Consider the following 18739-nt stretch of genomic DNA (forward strand, 5'->3'; position numbering starts at 1 on the left):
CATCATGTTTCGATATTTCCCTTGACTTGTATGCGTGTTTTTAACAACACGGAAAATCAGAATTAAGCAGTATTTATATTTAGTGTTTTTATAAATTTAGAAACACGTCAGAGGGAATTCCCCAGTTTTGATAACATGCGAGAGTTCTCTGAATTCCGATCGATAAATCTATTTCTGTCATATAAGAACTGAAGTGGAGTTTTCTTATATGTCACCGTTATGAAACTGATATTTGATATTGTACTTCCATAAAGAAATAGACGTCGTTTAATTAACATTTAATATACGTCCTTGCTACAAATCACAAGTCTATGGTTTGTTTAGGTAAGTATAGTTTTCTTGACTTGAAGGCCTTGAAGGGGCATCAGATTGAATGGTTGCTCTGGATTCCCCACTCCATTGATTAATTTGAAACTCACGAGATCCTTTCTATGTCTGTCTGCTATTGAGGGTTATAGTTGTTGCAAAATTTTAAGTAAATGTGTAACTAGAACACCCCTTCAGCCAAAATGGAGTCTTTCATATTATCGCTTCGAGTTGTCTCCTTTCCGTAAGTAACTTTCGTCAATTAACTCGTTCTGTCGATAGACGTCGTATTATATTAAAACCTATCGCAATTTAAACAGAGGAATGTGTACGGAAAGGAGTCATACCACAACTGACCCAAAGGAAATTAAATATTTAAAGAGTAAGGAATGGGGTTCCACCTAGAATTCACGTAGGAAAATAGGTGATAAGGTACGAAGTGAAATACCTTCTCTCACTCTCAGTGACTGCTGTGGAAAATAAACTTGAAATTGATAGTACAAAGATAAAACACAATAAGTACATTGTTCATACACTTGTATCGAGGATTGGCTATTTTTAAAGTTGAATAACTTCAGATTACGTAAATAGCATTTTACGAGCATTTTACACGTGCAGTTGAATTATTTTTGAAAATAATACTAATGCATGTATCAATGAGAACAATGGCAATCGAATCCCTCAGAGCAATCTGCTCTTTGATTAACCTTTAGCCTTGGAGAATCTGGCAAATTTTCCAGATGGTAAAAATAAGTCAGTTTTTAGCAACACTTTTGATTTCAGTTACATTTATTGTGTAATCAACCTCTCCCACTGTTTTAAACCTGAGCCTTTGAACTATATAGTGTATTTGTACATCCTACTGGAATTAGTTGAATTTTCTGTCTTGTGATTGTCCATCCTGTTGGGTAGATTTTTGAGCTATATAAGTGATGTCTATGACATAGTTAACTAAATGCTCAATTTGAATTTTTGCTTGTGATTGTAATGGATTATAATTGTTGAAAATGCTTTTGTTGAACTCTAGTTTTTTATTAGAACTTTGTCCCTAACTCGAGCTCCTTGCGACCCGGGGATATGGCAACGACTTCCGTCTGTCTGTTCAAAACACAACATTACTCAGAGGTCATTTTTATGCAGTAAAGCTGCTTATGCGAGCACCCTAGATTTGTGTTCTACCCAATACATGCTGAAATATTTGCCATTATTATTATCTAGATGGATACTATGTTATATATAACTAATTGAACACTTTTTTAATACTTTTTTTTCTGGATTACAAACTATATGACAAGAAAAACCTTAAATGATCGTCGTATCACCCAAAAGTTTTGAAGTTACACATAGGAAGTAGAGCTCATTAGGACATCTTGTGTAGTTTATTATGACCTGTGCGCTTGGCTAAGATGTCAAAGAACAATTGTATGAAATATTTAATCGCCGAAAATCTCTTAAGACAAGTAGTTTAGATTTCCCAAATGACAAAAATCGTAGGAATATTGTTTGTCATCAATACGTAGTACAACTACGTCAGTAGTCTATTATATAATAAGTTCAACTGTTCATGCTGTTGGCGGCAATTTCAAATTAGAAGACGAAATTATGATCCTTTCAATTTGAAGGAAGGGGTGCATATTAGCGGTGGTCCGAGGTCTGCGACATTCCACTTTTGCAAGCGGAATTTCGATTTGGTTTATAGCTACGCCCAACGGAGTCACCTTCCGCTTGAAAGAAAATAAGAAAACGTTGAAAAACCTTTTCACCAAAGTCGCCAAATAAACGATCTAAAAAATTATTTCCATCATTATTATTCATGACACAGTGATGTTCATTTTGTTTAACCGCTAGCTTTATAAAGAAAATAGCCGACATATAATGTGTAAATTCGAGTAAAATCGTATATGATTGACAAAAACGACATTGTCAACACAATAACAATGGCTGCCGTGAAGACAAAATTTTACAATATCGGATCCGATTCCGGAAGCGGATAAGGGTAATTCCGGGTTTTGGCGATAAACCATAAAAAAGTCCAGGCAGGTGACAAAATACATCTATGCATGGTAAATGAAAATAGACACTAGAATTGAAAACCAAAAGATATATGTAAAAGAAAGAAAAAGCAGACTATATTCTATACAGAAACTCAAAATAACATTTTAATGTCAAAATCCAATACAATGTGACAGCTGGGAACAGTATATCTAACGATAAAAATGTTCATGGTCACAGTAAAATTTTTCTTTATCAGTGATAAATGATGATAATGCATGTGAGATGCTTTTGAAGTGTAAAAATATTACTGCAATTTTGAAGGGGTATTTTTTTCCTTAATTTTGAAGGGTCAATTAAAGTAGCTGAAAGTTTCTTACTTTATTTTCACAAATAATCGGCAACTATATTATATAATACCTGAATGTAAGCAAATCATATGGTATATAGGTGGCGTCCTTTGGGCCACTCTACTCCTCCTGTTTAATAACTTTGGAACGGCCAAGAACCCCACCCCTAAACCATATATTCAAGTATAGGACAATATAATAAATCAAATAATATACAGGGGGAGTCCCTGGAGTCACCAACCCCCTCCTGTTTGAGAACTTGGAAGCGCTCAAGATCCCCACCCCTTAACCATATATATTCATATTTGTTACAATATAACAAATCAGATGAAGTCCCTTAGGTCACCCCACCCCCTCCTGTTTGATAATTTGAACACCGTTGAGGTACCCACCCCTTAACCATATATATTCATATATAGGACCATATAACCATGATAACAATTCAAATGAAATATAAGGGGAGTCCCTTGGGTCACTGTACACCCTCCTGTTTTAAAATTTAAAAACGGTCGAGATCCCCACCATAAACAATATATATTCATGTATGGGTCAATATAACAAATCAGATGAAGTCCCTTAGGTCACCCCACCCCCTCCTGTTTGATAATTTGAACACCGTTGAGGTACCCACCCCTTAACCATATATATTCATATATAGGACCATATAACCATGATAACAATTCAAATGAAATAAGGGGAGTCCCTTGGGTCACTGTACACCCTCCTGTGTGAGAACTTGGAAATGGTCAAGATCCTCACCCCTAAACCAATTCCATATCATTATATTTTTATACTCATGTATGGGACAATATAACAAATCAAATGAAATATAGGGGAAGTCCCTATGGTCACCCCACCCCTCCTGTTTGAGAACTTAGAAACGGTTGAGATCCCTACACCGAAAAAATATATATTCATGTATGGGCCAATACAACTATTTAAATGAAATATAGGGTAGTCACTGCGGTCTCCCTATATTCTCCTGTTTGAGAACTTCTTGGAAACCGATGAGATTTCCTCCCCTAAACCATATATATTCATTTATGGGACAATATAACAAATCGAATGAAACATAGGGGAAGTCCCTAGGGTCACCATACCCCTTCCTGTTTGAGAACTTGAAAACTGTCGAGATCTCCACCCCTAAACCATATATATCCATGTATGGGACAAAATAACAAATCATCTACATTTACTATGGTCAGGTCAGTCAGACCTCACCTTTGATCACTGTAGTAGTGAACATTTGTCTGATTCGTGGCTCTTAACTTTTGTACTAAAGAACACAAACTCCGTTTTCTTTCCAGGGAAACCAGTCCATTCATACTATTACATGTTCAAATCGTACTAAGTCAACTTGTACTAATAGCAGTCAACTAAAACCAACGTTAACTACCAAGTAGAACAACTGCAATCATTGCGAACTTGTACCTCTGCAGACTCACCATGAAAAATATACATTGATATATGCATTGTTTTGAAACCTTGATAACATATGAATTATTTGCCTTTATAATTAATTCATTAGATAAATGTAAATGTACTATATAGGAATGTGTAATGTTGAAGCACCACAGTTTTCAAAATTACGTTTGCCTTGGTTTTTGGTTAACTGCCTTCAGCGCTTACAACGCTTTGATTTTAAAAATTTGTAACAATGACACCTTCAAATGTTACTCCTGAAACCATTTGATAGAAAGCTTTCATAATAGGTAGAACAGTTTGCAGTCATATGCTGTTGACCCTATTATACATTTATGTTGATTTTTCTACATACTTTACAGGACTAATGAGACTTGACTCTAGTTTTTGTTGAGCCTGTGACTTTTGTTGTAGAAAGCTCGACATAGGGATAGTGATCTGGTGTTGGTGGCTACGGTGGCGGCGTTAGCTAACTTCTTAAAAGCTTAATAATTAAGAAGGTGAAAGACCTGGATGCTACATACTTTGTATATAGATGCATCAAGTTACGAAGTTTCCGTCAGTCACATGTCCAATGTCCTTGACCTCATTTTTATGGTTCAGTGACTACTTGAAAAAAAAGTTAAGAGTTTTTGTAATGTTAAATTCTCTCTTATTATAAGTGATAGGATAACTATATTTGGTATGTGTGACCTTGCAAGGTCCTCATGCCTGTCAGACAGTTTTCACTTGACCTCAACCTCATTTCATGAATCAGTGAAGGTTATGTTTTAGTGGTCAAGTCCATATCGCAGATACTATAAGCAATAGTAGTATATTCGGTGTATGGAAGGATTGTAAGGTGTACATGTCCAACTGGCAGGTATCATCTGACCTTGACCTCATTTTCATGGTTCAGTGGTCAAAGTTAAGTTTTTGAGTTTTGGTCTTTTTTTCTAATACTATATGCACTTGATCTACTATATTTGGTGTATGGAAATATTTTCTGATCAATATGTCAGTTGCACAGGTTTTATTTGACCTTGACCTCATTTTCACCTTTCATTGCTCAGTGTTCAGTTTTTGTGTTTTGGTCTGTTTTTCTTAAACTATAAGCAATCGGTCAACTATATTTGTTGTATGGAATAATTGTTAGCTGTACATGTCTGCCTGGCATGATTCATCTGACCATGATCTTATTTTCATGGTTCATTGTTCACTGATCAATGTTAAGTTTTCTTGGTTTATGTTTAGTTTATGTGAAAATTGTAATAAAGCTTTATATTTAGGACTATCAACATAATATCAATGATAAGTAAAGAAGGCGAGACATTTCAGCGTGTGCACTCTTGTTTTAGTATTAATATTGTGATACACACAAAGCTCTTATAATCGGTACTATTGTTTGCCATTTTATGTAGTTGACCAAATTACACTACCATTTTCATTTGACAACTGTTATTAAAGTTATGGGACTTTTCCATATTTTGACTATCCTCCCACAATGAAACAATGTGACACACAATTTCATTCTCATTAATGCTTTGTAGCAATCATGTTCCTTTGATATTTGGGTCTTGAGCATGCATGTTTGCTCACTATAGGTTCTTTAATTGATATACATGTATTGTTAAATTTGTTCTCATCCTAAACCTTCTTTGAATATTTAGCACTGGACATTAAATGAACAAAAATCAATCAATAATTTATTTTCAGGTAGACAGATGTGTGACTGGATTAGTTGCCCAGCAGCAGTGTGTTGGACCACTACACACACCGCTGGCTGATGTAGCTGTTACAGAACTGTCTTATTTTGATAAAGTAAGTTCATTATGTCTTGATTCAATGGAGGGCAACATGAGATTGATAGTTCATAGACATTAAAAATACTGAAGAAATAAAGATTTGTCTTGTTATATTTTATTTGACATATGATAGAAAAAACAATACTACAAAGCATATATAGGTGGTATTTACAAAACTTAAATAATCTAATAATATGGATACTTATCACACTCACAAAAAAGCAAAATGTAAATCAACAGGGTTTCCTCTAGTGGTCGCAATTTTTGCATTTTGCGAAAAAAATAATAATTGTGGCCATTCAAATTCATCATTTGCGTAAGAATTTGGCGAAAGAAATATATATGTAACAATTAAATTTCATCCATCTTGTTTATTTATTTTGTTTCGGGTTTCTCTGAGTTTACCTGATCAGACAATACTCGGAATTCACATTAGACTTGTTTTAAGATTTTGACAGAAAATCAATAATCAGCTGATTGCATATTATAGCTGTAGGCAACAAAGGACTAATTAATAAAGGTGTTGATTGTATTGTTTGACAAAATGATATGGTTAAATGATGTCCCTCACATGTGGCATAAAGGATTTATTAACCACTTTTCGACACAGATGTTGAATCTTTTGATGTCTCCTCTGCTTCTTTTATTAACGATGGTCCGGAAAAGAAAACTGTAGTTATGAAGAAATATATTCAACAGGTTGGGAACACTTTATATTATTTGATGAAATTTTCCCTCAGGAACTACATCTATCTGGTATTATCAAGACAAAACATGTCCAAGATTTTTTTTTATATTCCTTGACCTATATCTTTTTTATTAATAAAAGTAAGTGGACATCTCTTTTAGGAAAGTTTTTCCAAATATTATGATTTTTTCCCCCTTTAAGCTAAAAAAAGCAGTTTTATTTTAAGGTAAATGTTAAGTGTTTATTCATTACAACAATGGGGCAAACTTCTCTTTTTTTGGGGGGGGGGGGGGAGTTTAGAAAGAAGGAAAATTTAAAATATAAAATATGAATATGTTACTTGGCGAAAAAAATATTAAAATAGCAAAAAATATATTGTTTTGGCGAAAGAGGTGGCAAAAAAAATAAGAAACACGGCAAATCAAGAACAAAATCTTTCAATAAAGAAAAATTAATTAATTAAACTGATTCATGACCCCATACCTTTTTATATTAAATTCCTCAATTTCAAGTAGGCACCTCTTTTTCTTATGTTTAAATAAAGTGACAACATTGCACGTAAAAGCAACTCCTAAGTGTGTTGTGTACTGAAAAAAATCAACATACCTTTAATGGCATATAAGAAAGAACTGGTTCCTAGAACTTTAAATTATTAGAACAGGTACTTCAAATCTGACAAACAGGCAGAATGAATCCTCTTTTTAAAATTTTTACAATGTTTTCATTATTCAAAATTATATGGCAAAACGTGTTCTCAAATTATCACCAGTTATCTAGCTAAAATATTCTACATAATTTGAGAGTAACATCCATGGGAAGGAACATTTTTGTGTTATATATGTACTCCTTTCTGGGTTTTGCTTTCTGACTGAGACCGAATTAGTGGTGTTATATCTTAACCAACAGATACAACTAAATACCTAGCTAGATGTTCATGTAAACATGGACATGAAAGTAAGGGACAAGGAAGTAGTCTCAGATATTTTTTGAGGTAATCTTATGAAAAATATTTACAGTTGTTCATTGTTAATTGACACTTCATCATGACCCGACACTTCATCATGAACAGCAAAATTTGAAAAAAACCAATGTTATATTTTGTGTAAATATTCACAGACATGGAGAAACAGTAGCTAAACAACACAAAAAGTACATCTAGTATTTCATATTACAATTTTAAAGAAAATAAATCTCAGTTTATACATAGATATAATAAATAAGGCACACACAGTTTAACTCATAATTTGATATAAAACAAAATATGATATTTTCAATGCTTATATACAAATTTATACATTAACTTCTCAAGGCTGAGTATATAGGAAATGTATTTATATCTTTGCAGCAACTTAAAAAACATTTTATCCTTTTAAAACATCATATTTTAGATAAATGAAATTTCTGAAAAGCCTGAATCTGAACTTTTATCACATAATTAATGTTTATGGTTTTATAGGTAGGATCAGCCACTGCTATAGGAGAACAACCAATCAAAGGCTTGATAGATCCAGCCTGTATGGCAAGGATGTCTGTTGGAGAAGCCCTCACTAATTTGGTGTTTGCCTGTATAACAGATCTGAAGGTAAGGTTAACACTTGGTAATTCAGATAATTTATTTTCAGCTGACCTTGCCCTTTTGCCATCTGTGGTTTTCTTCCGTGGTTTTGACTTTTTTGTTCATTGTTGAAGGTAGACATAGACCTTGGTTATCACGAGCAACACAGACGCTTCAATAATATTTTTATGCCCCACCTACGATAGTAGAGGGGCATTATGTTTTCTGGTCTGTGCCTTCGTTCGTCTGTGTGTCCGTCCGTCTGTGCGTCCGTTCGCTTCAGGTTAAAGTTTTTGGTCAAGGTAGTTTTTGAAGAAGTTGAAGTCTAATCAACTTGAAACTTAGTACACTTGTTCCCTATGATATGATCTTTTTAATTTTAATTCCAAATTAAAGTTTTGACCCCAATTTCACAGTCCACTGAACATAGAAAATGATAGTCCGAGTGGGGCATCCGTGTACTTGGGACACATTCTTGTTTTATTGTAATTTAATAAAATGTTTGAGCTAGAAATATTGAGCCATGGTAGAACCATATAAATATTTACACAAAAGGTGTTCAAAATTGAAGACATATAACAAAGTTGGAACTTGCAGGTTCACTTAATTTGCATTGCACAAAATTACAAAAACTTTCTGAAAATTTACTGAAATCTATGCAATTTTTGGAAAATTTTAAATAAATATTCATCAGAACAAAATCCCTTAACCCATCAGTATCCACTAACATCAATCTCATGTTTAACAGCATAATAGATTATATAATCCGTAAGTTTAATTGTCATATAATGTGCATCTAATTAGTGCAGACTGCCTTCAAGCATCCTATAACACAATTTTTAATTATTTTAACAAAGTCTTATGGTAATCCCCAGTTATTGGTCGACATCAAACTATATAAATTATGTACAAAAAATCTTCAGATGTCTTTCAATTTGAAGTGCTGGAAACAAGTACTATCACTCTCTGTAACATACAAGAAACAGTAAAGAGACACCTATTACTAAGTCTAACAGACAATACAACTCTCATGTGCCTAGGAAATAACATTATTAAAGGATTAGAAATAAGATCCAGATGTAAACAAAATATATGAAATAATATAATATTTTATTGTTATAAGATTTAATATAATAGTTATATAAAACACATGTTGTGTTAGGCTCTGATCCTGTCCATAACGTTATGGTATGGTATTAGTTTTCTGTTTTGCTTTTTTCCAATCATATTGTGTTGTAAAATGATGCCCTTTATGGGTTCTTGATAAGATTAATAAAATTCTTATCTTATAGTAATCAACTTAATCAGTTATATTTCACTGTACACTGTTACATGGTTATTATGGTTGGTCACTAGTTTCCTTTGTGTGAAATTATAATGTATGCTTTCGCTAAATGGATCGGATTCCAGTGTCTTCACCTGTTTATACTGTTTACCATCAGATGACACATGTTGTACTGATTTATCCTGACACTTCACATAAAGACTGCCATCTTGTAGTGTTGTCATCTTCCAGGGTGGTGATGGTAATGTTAGGGTGTGATGTTTGTTATCAGTATAACTGTACCAGTACAGGTTGTTGGTGAGAAAGTCATCACTGTAGAATAATCTGTCATCAGAACCATGTAACATGCCAGGATAATGGTCAGTGTGTATTGTCTGTACCACCTCTCCTGTGTGGTAATCTATAATCAGTAGTCTGTTCTCACCACCTACAACTAACTTGTAGTTTATAGTTGTAATGACACTCCACCGCCACATTCCAGGTGGTGATATTGATTTAAGTTTGAGTTTATTGTGTATGTCATACATCTCTATACACTCTCTTTCATACATTGTAACAGCTACTGTAGAGTTGTTGACTGCTGTAACAAACACTGGTCTACCCTGTACATCTATACTGTCTACCTGTGATTCATCTGTATTACAGATCAGTAGTCTGTTCTGTAAAGGTAAACACATCACCAGTCTACCATCATCCATCACCACTATATCTGTTACTACATTGTCATAACCAACTACTGATGACAGGTTTGTCTGATGATGTAGTGTGAAGATAGACTGTCCTAGTTTGTAGGATTGTATTTTATGTTGCTGCTTAATCACTGAAATATACAATTAGATATACAACAATTTCAAATAAAAGAGGATTATTTTCCAATAGAATGTTTTTTTTTGTATTCCATGCATTATAAATGTGGGTAATGAAGTGACAAAAAATATTGCATCAAGAATTAGTATTGATATTAATATTTCAAATGAACCTTTTTCAATTAAGTTAACAATGATTTGAAATAATAATTCTAATTGATATAAGTAAAAAATAAAATGATGTTTTCTTTATTTGTAAATCCAATGGTTTGGAATAAATATAAATAAAATAACAAATGAAAAAAGTTTTAAAATACTTGTTGAGTATACCTTGTTTGTCAGTTTTCACTTTGGATGATTTCCATCTTACATATTGTAATATTTCCTGTAATAGTAAGGAAAAGTTTATCAATTTCATAATGATGTTTTCTTTGTTCATCCACTGGTTGTTTAAATTTAGGTATTGAGCTGATTCAGAATGAGAAGGAAAATGAGTTGTTAATATCTTTGGATGATTGACATCTTACATAATGTAATATCTTCTATTATACTGTGAAAGTACTTTAATTTGTGGGTATCAATTTTTTTTTTTTTTTTTTTTGAGCAATATTTACATGTTCATGGGTTTTTAAATTCGAAGATTTTAGTTTTCTAAAAAAAATTGAAAAATTAAAGCCTTTAGAAACAAAAGTTACAAATATTCTGGATTTAGGAAATTGCAAAGTAAACATTGACCTGTGTAAATCGTAGTGAATATGTTACAGGGAATTTGTATAATCATGGATTTTGTAAAATCACTGGACTAATTAGTGATTTTGTAAAATCACTAACAGTTTCAGTGGTTTTGTAAAATCTCTGAAATTGTTAGGGATTTTATAAAATCGCTGAAAATAGAGCTAGGGATTTTGTAAAATCCCTGATTACAAGTTTAACTTGCTATTAGAAATATGTTGATCTTAATATAAAAAATAGACTTATGATTTTGAAATGTATTTGTTTAATAAATACTTTGTGCTAAAACTAGTGTATAATTATAATGTCTTAATGGCATATAAACTGATATTTAGACCACAATTTACTTATTTTTGCATGACAAGTTTGGGTGACATCTACTGTTACATAACTGTCCTGCTTTTCTGCATGCACACCTATTTTGTTCACATCTATTCTTTCCAGAACATCCACATTTTAAAAATCCTTGTCCATCACAAATGGAAGACAGTTTAACAGCTTGGCGAAAAGATATAAAGTTTTCAATTGAAACAGCTGATGGACTCATAAACAAGAAATCTGTGGGTTCAAACTGGTTTCTTGTGTATGACCCTAACAGAATACCATGTTTTGTAGCAAGACGATAGCCTTTCTCTGACTTTCCATGGACAATAGCCATTATATTTCAGGGATCACCTTTTCCACGATCAACGACTGGGATAGGAATAACAACATTACATCCAATGTCTACTTCTTCTAAAACTCTATTAGACAGACTTAACATACGATTGGCTTGTTTTACCATTGACTCGGAAGCGTTTGCACGTTCTTTTTCAATGACCGTTTCTGTATCACACAGAAAGCAAATTACTTTTGATAGAAAGTCTTCTGTTATGATAGATTTTCCACATAAAGCATGTACAGTTTTGTTACAAGAAGAACAAGAAGTTGCATTCAATGCAGTTGCTTCACATACAACACACATGTCAGTTTTTGGTTCAGTAGGTTGTGGCTCAGAAATCTCCATTTGTTCATCATCAGTTGTGCATATGTTTTCGTCATCAGTATTTATATTGAGCTCCATGTTTGCTAAATCTGACAAATGTTCTTCGCTGTCATCAGGGAGTGAGGATGATGTTAGCCCAACTTTTGCGTCTACCCCAAACATAGCTTTGTAGGGAGCTCTGTTTATGCCTGAATGATGACTTCTGTTTTTCTCAAATTGTACAAATTTGACACCGACTGGCCAGTCTTTACAATGGTTATCTCGCATCCATGTGATAACCATATCCTTGACATCAGCATTAGCTCGCTCAACGCTGCCCTGACTCTGTGGGGCCAAAATTAAAAATATGTTTGTTTCCCCTCCCCCCACCCGGGTCAAAAATAAGCCCCCGGGTCAAAAAATTATTTTCCACAAAAAAATCGAAATTATTATTTTTGTCCTGAAAATAATTTGTTTCCATCTTTGGAAAGTGCTTGAAAGCAGAAGGATTGATAATCTAAATAAATAGACTCAAATTGAGCAAAAACAAGTGATAAGTGGCCTGGACTGGACAAGTCAAACCATTCGTGTGACCATGCTATGACAATCAATTCCAGTTAAAAAAAAAAAAAAAAAAACCTGCCTTCCTGGCCTGTTTATAAAGGGTAGACCCGGGGGAGGGGAAACAGACATTCTTTTAAATGTGGCCTGGGTGTCGAGGTTTACCATGAACAATTTTGCATTCAGGCCATAAGTTTTTCAGCTCACTAATAATGTTTGCAGTGAATTCGGCACCATTATCACTTTGAAGGATGTTTGGTGCACCAAAAGGAAGGAAGATATCAAGTATTTGCATTGCTACTTCATAAGCACGCTTTGATGTAAGAGGGCGTAAAATTACAAATTTTGTTAAATGATCTTGGTATACCATTAAAAATCTATAGTCATTGTATTTGAATGATTGCATGTCTATCAAATCAACCTGTCCTTGGGAATTGAACTCTTTGCTTATTATAGGCTTGACAACAATGCCTTTACTAGCAGTTCTACGTTTTTTAAGTTGGCATTCCTCGCAAAGTTCCTTGTAACGTTCTAAAGCTTTGTATGAAACGTTTGCATACTTTCTATTTGCCTCCTATACCATTTTGTCCCTACCACCATGACCTATTGATATGTGAATTTTCTGTACTATGCTATACATGTCTTCAAGACATACATAATATTTTACATCTTCATCTGATGAAGTCCGTTTTTTAACGATTTTTTTCATATCTCCACATTGAAGAACTTCATACCTACATTAAACAAAATATTTACTTTACTTTTATTTGGATTAAAAGAGATGAGAAAGTTTAGAAATTTGTTTAAAAATTGTATCACTTTGTGATAGAATACATGCATTTGAGATATGACCAAAGTTGTCGTGTGTTTTCGTCATCAATATTTATATTGAGCTCCATGTTTGCTAAAAATCTCTCTCTTATTTAATATAATTTTGTGAAAAGAAATGTTTTTTTGTAGGCAGCAAATTAATTATACAACTTACACGTATTTGCTTTTTATATATCAATTTTCATGTCACAATAAGATTCTCTAGCCCGATATGCATGACTGTAATAATTGCCACTGGATCAAATAACCAACCCCACTCAATTCCTTATCCTTTAAATGTATGTGTTGATATGAAAAATGAAATAATTGGTTTTATTTCACAGTAATTACAGAAAAACTATAACAAACTGTAACTTACTTTCTAACAAGGTAGCTTGTTTTGTCAGCTTTCTGTGGCTCTGTGACAATAAGTTCCAAAATTTCATCATATTTTTCCCTGTTCCATATGTTGCACTTTAATTTTCCCTCAACTATTTGAAGTAACTTTTGTGTATATGTTTGCTCTTGATTTAAGGACATCTGTGCCTGAGCCATTTTTCTACTATATGTTAGTTGTTTAGAGCATTAAGACTGCTCACTTGGTATTAAAATAAATAATGCTGTAGGCTTTTTTTCACAAAAATTTTCAATCAATAAGAATGATTCTATTTTTACATATTCCCTGAAAACAATCAGTGAATCTGTAAAAAAAGATCTTAATTATTTCAGGGATTTTGTAAAATCACTGGTCGAAATCAGGGATTTTATAAAATCACTAATCAGTTCAGTGATTTTACAAATTCCCTGAAATTTCAGTGATTTTACAAAATCCCTGATTTTACAAATTCCCTGTAACAAATACACTAATTAAACCCATGATAAAGTGTTCAACAGATTAAAGACCATCAAAGGTGTTAATTAGGCCATAAACATGCCACCTGGAAAAAACAGTAACATAAACAAATGCTAAAATCGTATCTTGAATTGTCAAATAATTCTTATCAAAATCTAGCCCAGCATGAAATTATAATTTCCCATGTGTACGAGAAGTATGAGGATATAAAATGAACACTTTATCATACTAGCATATCAATACCTGAAATCTGACTAAAAAGATCAAAAGTTGTACAGTTTAGGTTTTAAAGATTAAATGGGTATAATCCGGCATGCGGTTGTAGTTCTGTGACTGCTATTAAAGAATTCTCAGATTTGGCGTTATTCAAAATATTCTCTAACATATAAGTAGTCAAACCTATCGCTGCATCTTTCCATGTCTTGATTCAATGGACAAGGGTTGCTTTATTTCCTTGGACACTTAAATTCGTGGATAAAATCATCCATGAAAATTGGTACCCCATGAATAAAAGTACTTTCAGAGTACATGTAGTAAGGAAAAGGTTATAAATTTTAAATATATATACAACCAGATGCTCTGCAGGGCGCAGCTTTATACGACCGCAGAGGTTAAACCCTGAACAGTTGGGGCAAGTATGGACACAACATTCAAGCTGGATTCAGCTCTAAATTTGGATTGTGATTAAATAGTTGACACATCATAGGTTTCGGACACAGAATGAATGTGGTCTAATGAACTTAAAATACTTTTTTGCCTTTGAGCAATTCACTATGCTGTTGAATATTAATCCTCTCAAAAAAATGTTTGAAGAAATTTTCTTTTTATTTATGAAATCTGAAATGAGAAAAATTTAACCCCCCCCCCCCCCCCAAATTTTTTTTCACATCCCCCTTTCCCTTTTTCCAAAACTGATCTCAATTCAATTTTTAATGGAGTTTGCAACAATAACTACTCATTTAAATACATCATAAAATATTAAAATGTAACAAAAGGTGCTTGTTATCACTGAATGGTAAAGATTGTTTTAATTTATCAGTTGGTAGTAAAAGTGAATATACATTGTATATTGTATAAAACAATGATTTAAGTTGATTCAACTACTATTCTGGACATAGAAAGATAACTCCAATCAATTGAAAATGTCTTGCTATTGCACAATATTGTGCAATTAGATATTTCTTGCTATTGCGCAATACTGTGCAATTGAAAATATTTGCTATTGCACAATACTGTGCAATTGAAGATTGCTTGCTATTGCACAATACTGTGCAATTGAAGAAAATTTCTTGCTATTGCACAATACTGTACAATTGAAGATTTCTTGTTATTGCTGAATACTGTGCAATTGAAAATTTATTGCTATTGCACAATACTTAATATGATAATTTTGGATCCTACTTTGAACCAACTTGAAAACTGGGCCCATGATCAAAAATCTAAGTACATGTTTAGATTCAGCATATCAAAAAAGCCCAAGAATTCAATTTTTGTTAAAATCAAACTTAGTTTAATTTTGGACCCTTTGGACTTTAATGTAGACCAATTTGAAAACGGGACTAAAAATTAAGAATCTACACACACAGTTAGATTTGGCATATCAAAGAACCCCATTTATTCAATTTTTGATGAAATTAAACAAAGTTTAATTTTGGACCCGGATTTGGACCAACTTGAAAACTGGGCCAATAATCAAAAATCTAAGTACATTTTTTGATTCAGCATATCAAAGAACCCCAATTATTAAATTTTTGTTAAAATCAAACTAAGTTTAATTTTGGACCCTTTGGACCTTAATGTAGACCAATTTGAAAACAGGACCAAAAATTAAGAATCTACATACACAGTTAGATTCGGCATATCAAAGAACCCCAATTATTCAATTTTTGATTAAATCAAACAAAGTTCAATTTTGGACCCTTTGGGCCCCTTATTCCTAAACTGTTACCAAAACTCCCAAAATCAAACCCAAACTTCCTTTAGTGGTAATAAACCTTGTGACTAAATTTCATAGATTTGTATTTACTTATACTAAAGTTATGGTGCGAAAACCAAGAAAAATGCTTACTTGGGCCCCTTTTTGGCCCCTAATTCCTAAACTGTTCGGACCAAAACTCCCAAAATCAATCCCAACCTTCCTTTTGTGGTCATAAACCTTGTGTTTAAATTTCATTGATTTCTATTCACTTATACTAAAGTTTTTCGGCGAAAACCAAGAATAATGCTTATTTGGGCCCTTTTTTGGCCCCTAATTCCTCAACTGTTAGAACTAAAACTCCCAAAATCAATCTTAACCTTCCTTTGGTGGTCATTAACCTTGTGTCAAAATTTCATAGATTTCTATGTACTTAAACTAAAGTTATAGTGCGAAAACCAAGAAAATGCTTATTTGGGCCCTTTTGGCCCCTTATTCCTAAATTGTTGGGACCAAAACTCCCAAAATCAATCCCAACCTTCCTTTTGTGGTCATAAACCTTGTGTTAAAATTTCATAGATTTCTATTCACTTTTACTAAAGTTAGAGTGCGAAAACTAAAAGTATTCGGACGACGACGCAGACGACGACGCCAAAGTCATACCAATATACGACCAAAAAATTTTCAATTTTTGCGGTCGTATAAAAAGATATCCACTTTTAGGCACATAATTGTTTTGTAAGTGATTGTTTTGTTTTCTCTATTAGATTTATTTTTGACTTGACAGGTTAAATTTCTTGAGACTTAAGTAGTAAAGGAATTACATATATTTAGACCTTTCAAGTGATTTTTCTTTCAGTTTCTGGATAATAATGAAAGTTCTTCTCAATAAAATATTTTTTTTAATGCTGATAAACATATTGTTTACATTTGAATTGGCAGTCAATTTGTTTTTTAAGGTTTAGGTGTAATACCACCAAATCATGGTATGTCACATCCTGTTGCATACAAAAATAGGTCGAAAAAGGAATTTAACAGTTGTAGGTAATTAATCCTACATTTCATTGCAGTAAAACATTTGTAGGTCATAAACATCTGTCTTGGGTATTTCAAAGCATCTTTATTTTTTAAGTTAGGGTTTCTATAGAATATTTTGGAAACTTGAGGTGACATGGTTACTAAAGCTTGTATACAGGTTAAATAAGGGGGGGGGGGGATTTGATTGATATTACTTCCAGTGATGGTTATTTTCTTATATGCAATTAAATGTTATGTGAATTATTTTCTATAGTACTGGACAAGATAATGATTTAGTCAAGGCAAATATATCTTTATATGAAACAAAGTGAATTCTGCACAGTTTTTTGAAAAGTGCAAATTTAACAAAGACTAGTAGGGGAATATCAATGGTGTATAACACCTTTATGAAGATTTGTATTTTAAATTATGGACAGTCATTTCATTTTAATGTGATACTTTTCTTTTTTTTTCTCAGTGCATTCCTGATCTTTTATGTCTTTTTTGTTGGTTAGCTGAGATTTTTTGGTTGTATGTTGTTTCGTATTTTGTCTTTAAAAAAATAAATAAACAGAAACAATCCAAGATTTGCCACCAACACCAAATCATTAAAATCATGAAAGCATTAAGGTCATATGAAACAAGTAACTGGTGAAAAATAATGTGTATCTAATTCTTGATCTAATTCATGTAGAAATGAAGTCTTCTGTATCACAATTTTATCATTTTTTACGCATCCATATTTTATAACCATAAAAAAAAATATTTCACTCATTCAGTGTTGATGTGAAAATATGACTGCCAATTAATTGCTGTGTTTTGAAGCCTTATTTACCAATTGTCAGCTTAGTAATAATTTGTAAGGGTTCTACGGAACCCAGTGTTTCGCCTACTGTTGCTGTAAATCACATGCTCAACAAAAATGAGGAAACAAATAAATAAAAAATATTCCTTTCGATACTATATATATCTTTTTTGATTGTAAGAAGCTTCTGTCCAAACTTGTTAAAATCCAGGATGGTTTATGAATGTAATAAATGTTTTAACTGGATGCTCCGCAGGGCGCAGCTTTGTACGACCACAGAGTTTGAACCCTGAACATTGGGGCAAGTATGGACACAACATTCAAGCTTGATACAGCTCTGAATTTGGATTGTGATTAAATAGTTGACACAACATAGGTTTCTGACACATAATGAATGTGGTCTAAGAACTTAAACTTAAAAACTTTAAATTTTAAATTGGACATTACCTATTATGGTCCAATATCCAAAATCTAAATACATGGTTAGATTCAGCATATCAAAGAACCCAAGAATTCAATTTTTGATGAAATCAATTAAAGTTCAATTTTGGACCCTTTAGACCTCAATGTGGACCAATCTGATAACCGGGTACTCTTGACCTTTTACTGTCTCTGCTATGACTAGGTTTATACGATAATTCACGGTTCTGTGGCAATACTCGTAGATGGCTTGTTGAAAGGTAAATTGTTATTTGCACTTCGGTATTTAACCACGCCTCTAGGGCACACCTTTCCAGGTGTGACTGTCTATTCGGATCAGTGGATTAGAAAACAAGGGAGCATTTAATACACACATTTAAAATACATATTCAAGTTGGTGACAAATGAAAATAGATCGCCATGGAATTATTTAATTATATTTGGTGCTATTATTTATTTGAATTCAAATAAATT

At 32.8% G+C, this 18739-nt stretch overlaps 1 protein-coding gene and 1 pseudogene across 1 annotated transcript in view; one reads left to right on the plus strand and one right to left on the minus strand.

The window, feature by feature from the left end:
* The window catches only part of LOC143042954 (phosphoribosylformylglycinamidine synthase-like), a 55568-nt pseudogene that overhangs the window by 1387 nt on the left and 35442 nt on the right, over positions 1-18739 (plus strand).
* The window catches only part of LOC143084986 (uncharacterized), a 30712-nt gene continuing 17932 nt past the window's right edge, over positions 5960-18739 (minus strand). Inside the window, exons 4-5 of the mRNA XM_076261102.1 lie at positions 10519-10573; positions 5960-10202 (exon numbers count right to left, since the gene is read on the minus strand). Coding sequence (XP_076117217.1) covers positions 9406-10202; positions 10519-10573 — 852 coding nt within the window. The 3' untranslated portion in view covers positions 5960-9405. The remainder of the gene's footprint in view (positions 10203-10518; positions 10574-18739) is intronic.

The sequence above is a fragment of the Mytilus galloprovincialis genome, chromosome 8, assembly GCF_965363235.1.
Source record: "Mytilus galloprovincialis chromosome 8, xbMytGall1.hap1.1, whole genome shotgun sequence".
Taxonomy (NCBI): domain Eukaryota; kingdom Metazoa; phylum Mollusca; class Bivalvia; order Mytilida; family Mytilidae; genus Mytilus; species Mytilus galloprovincialis.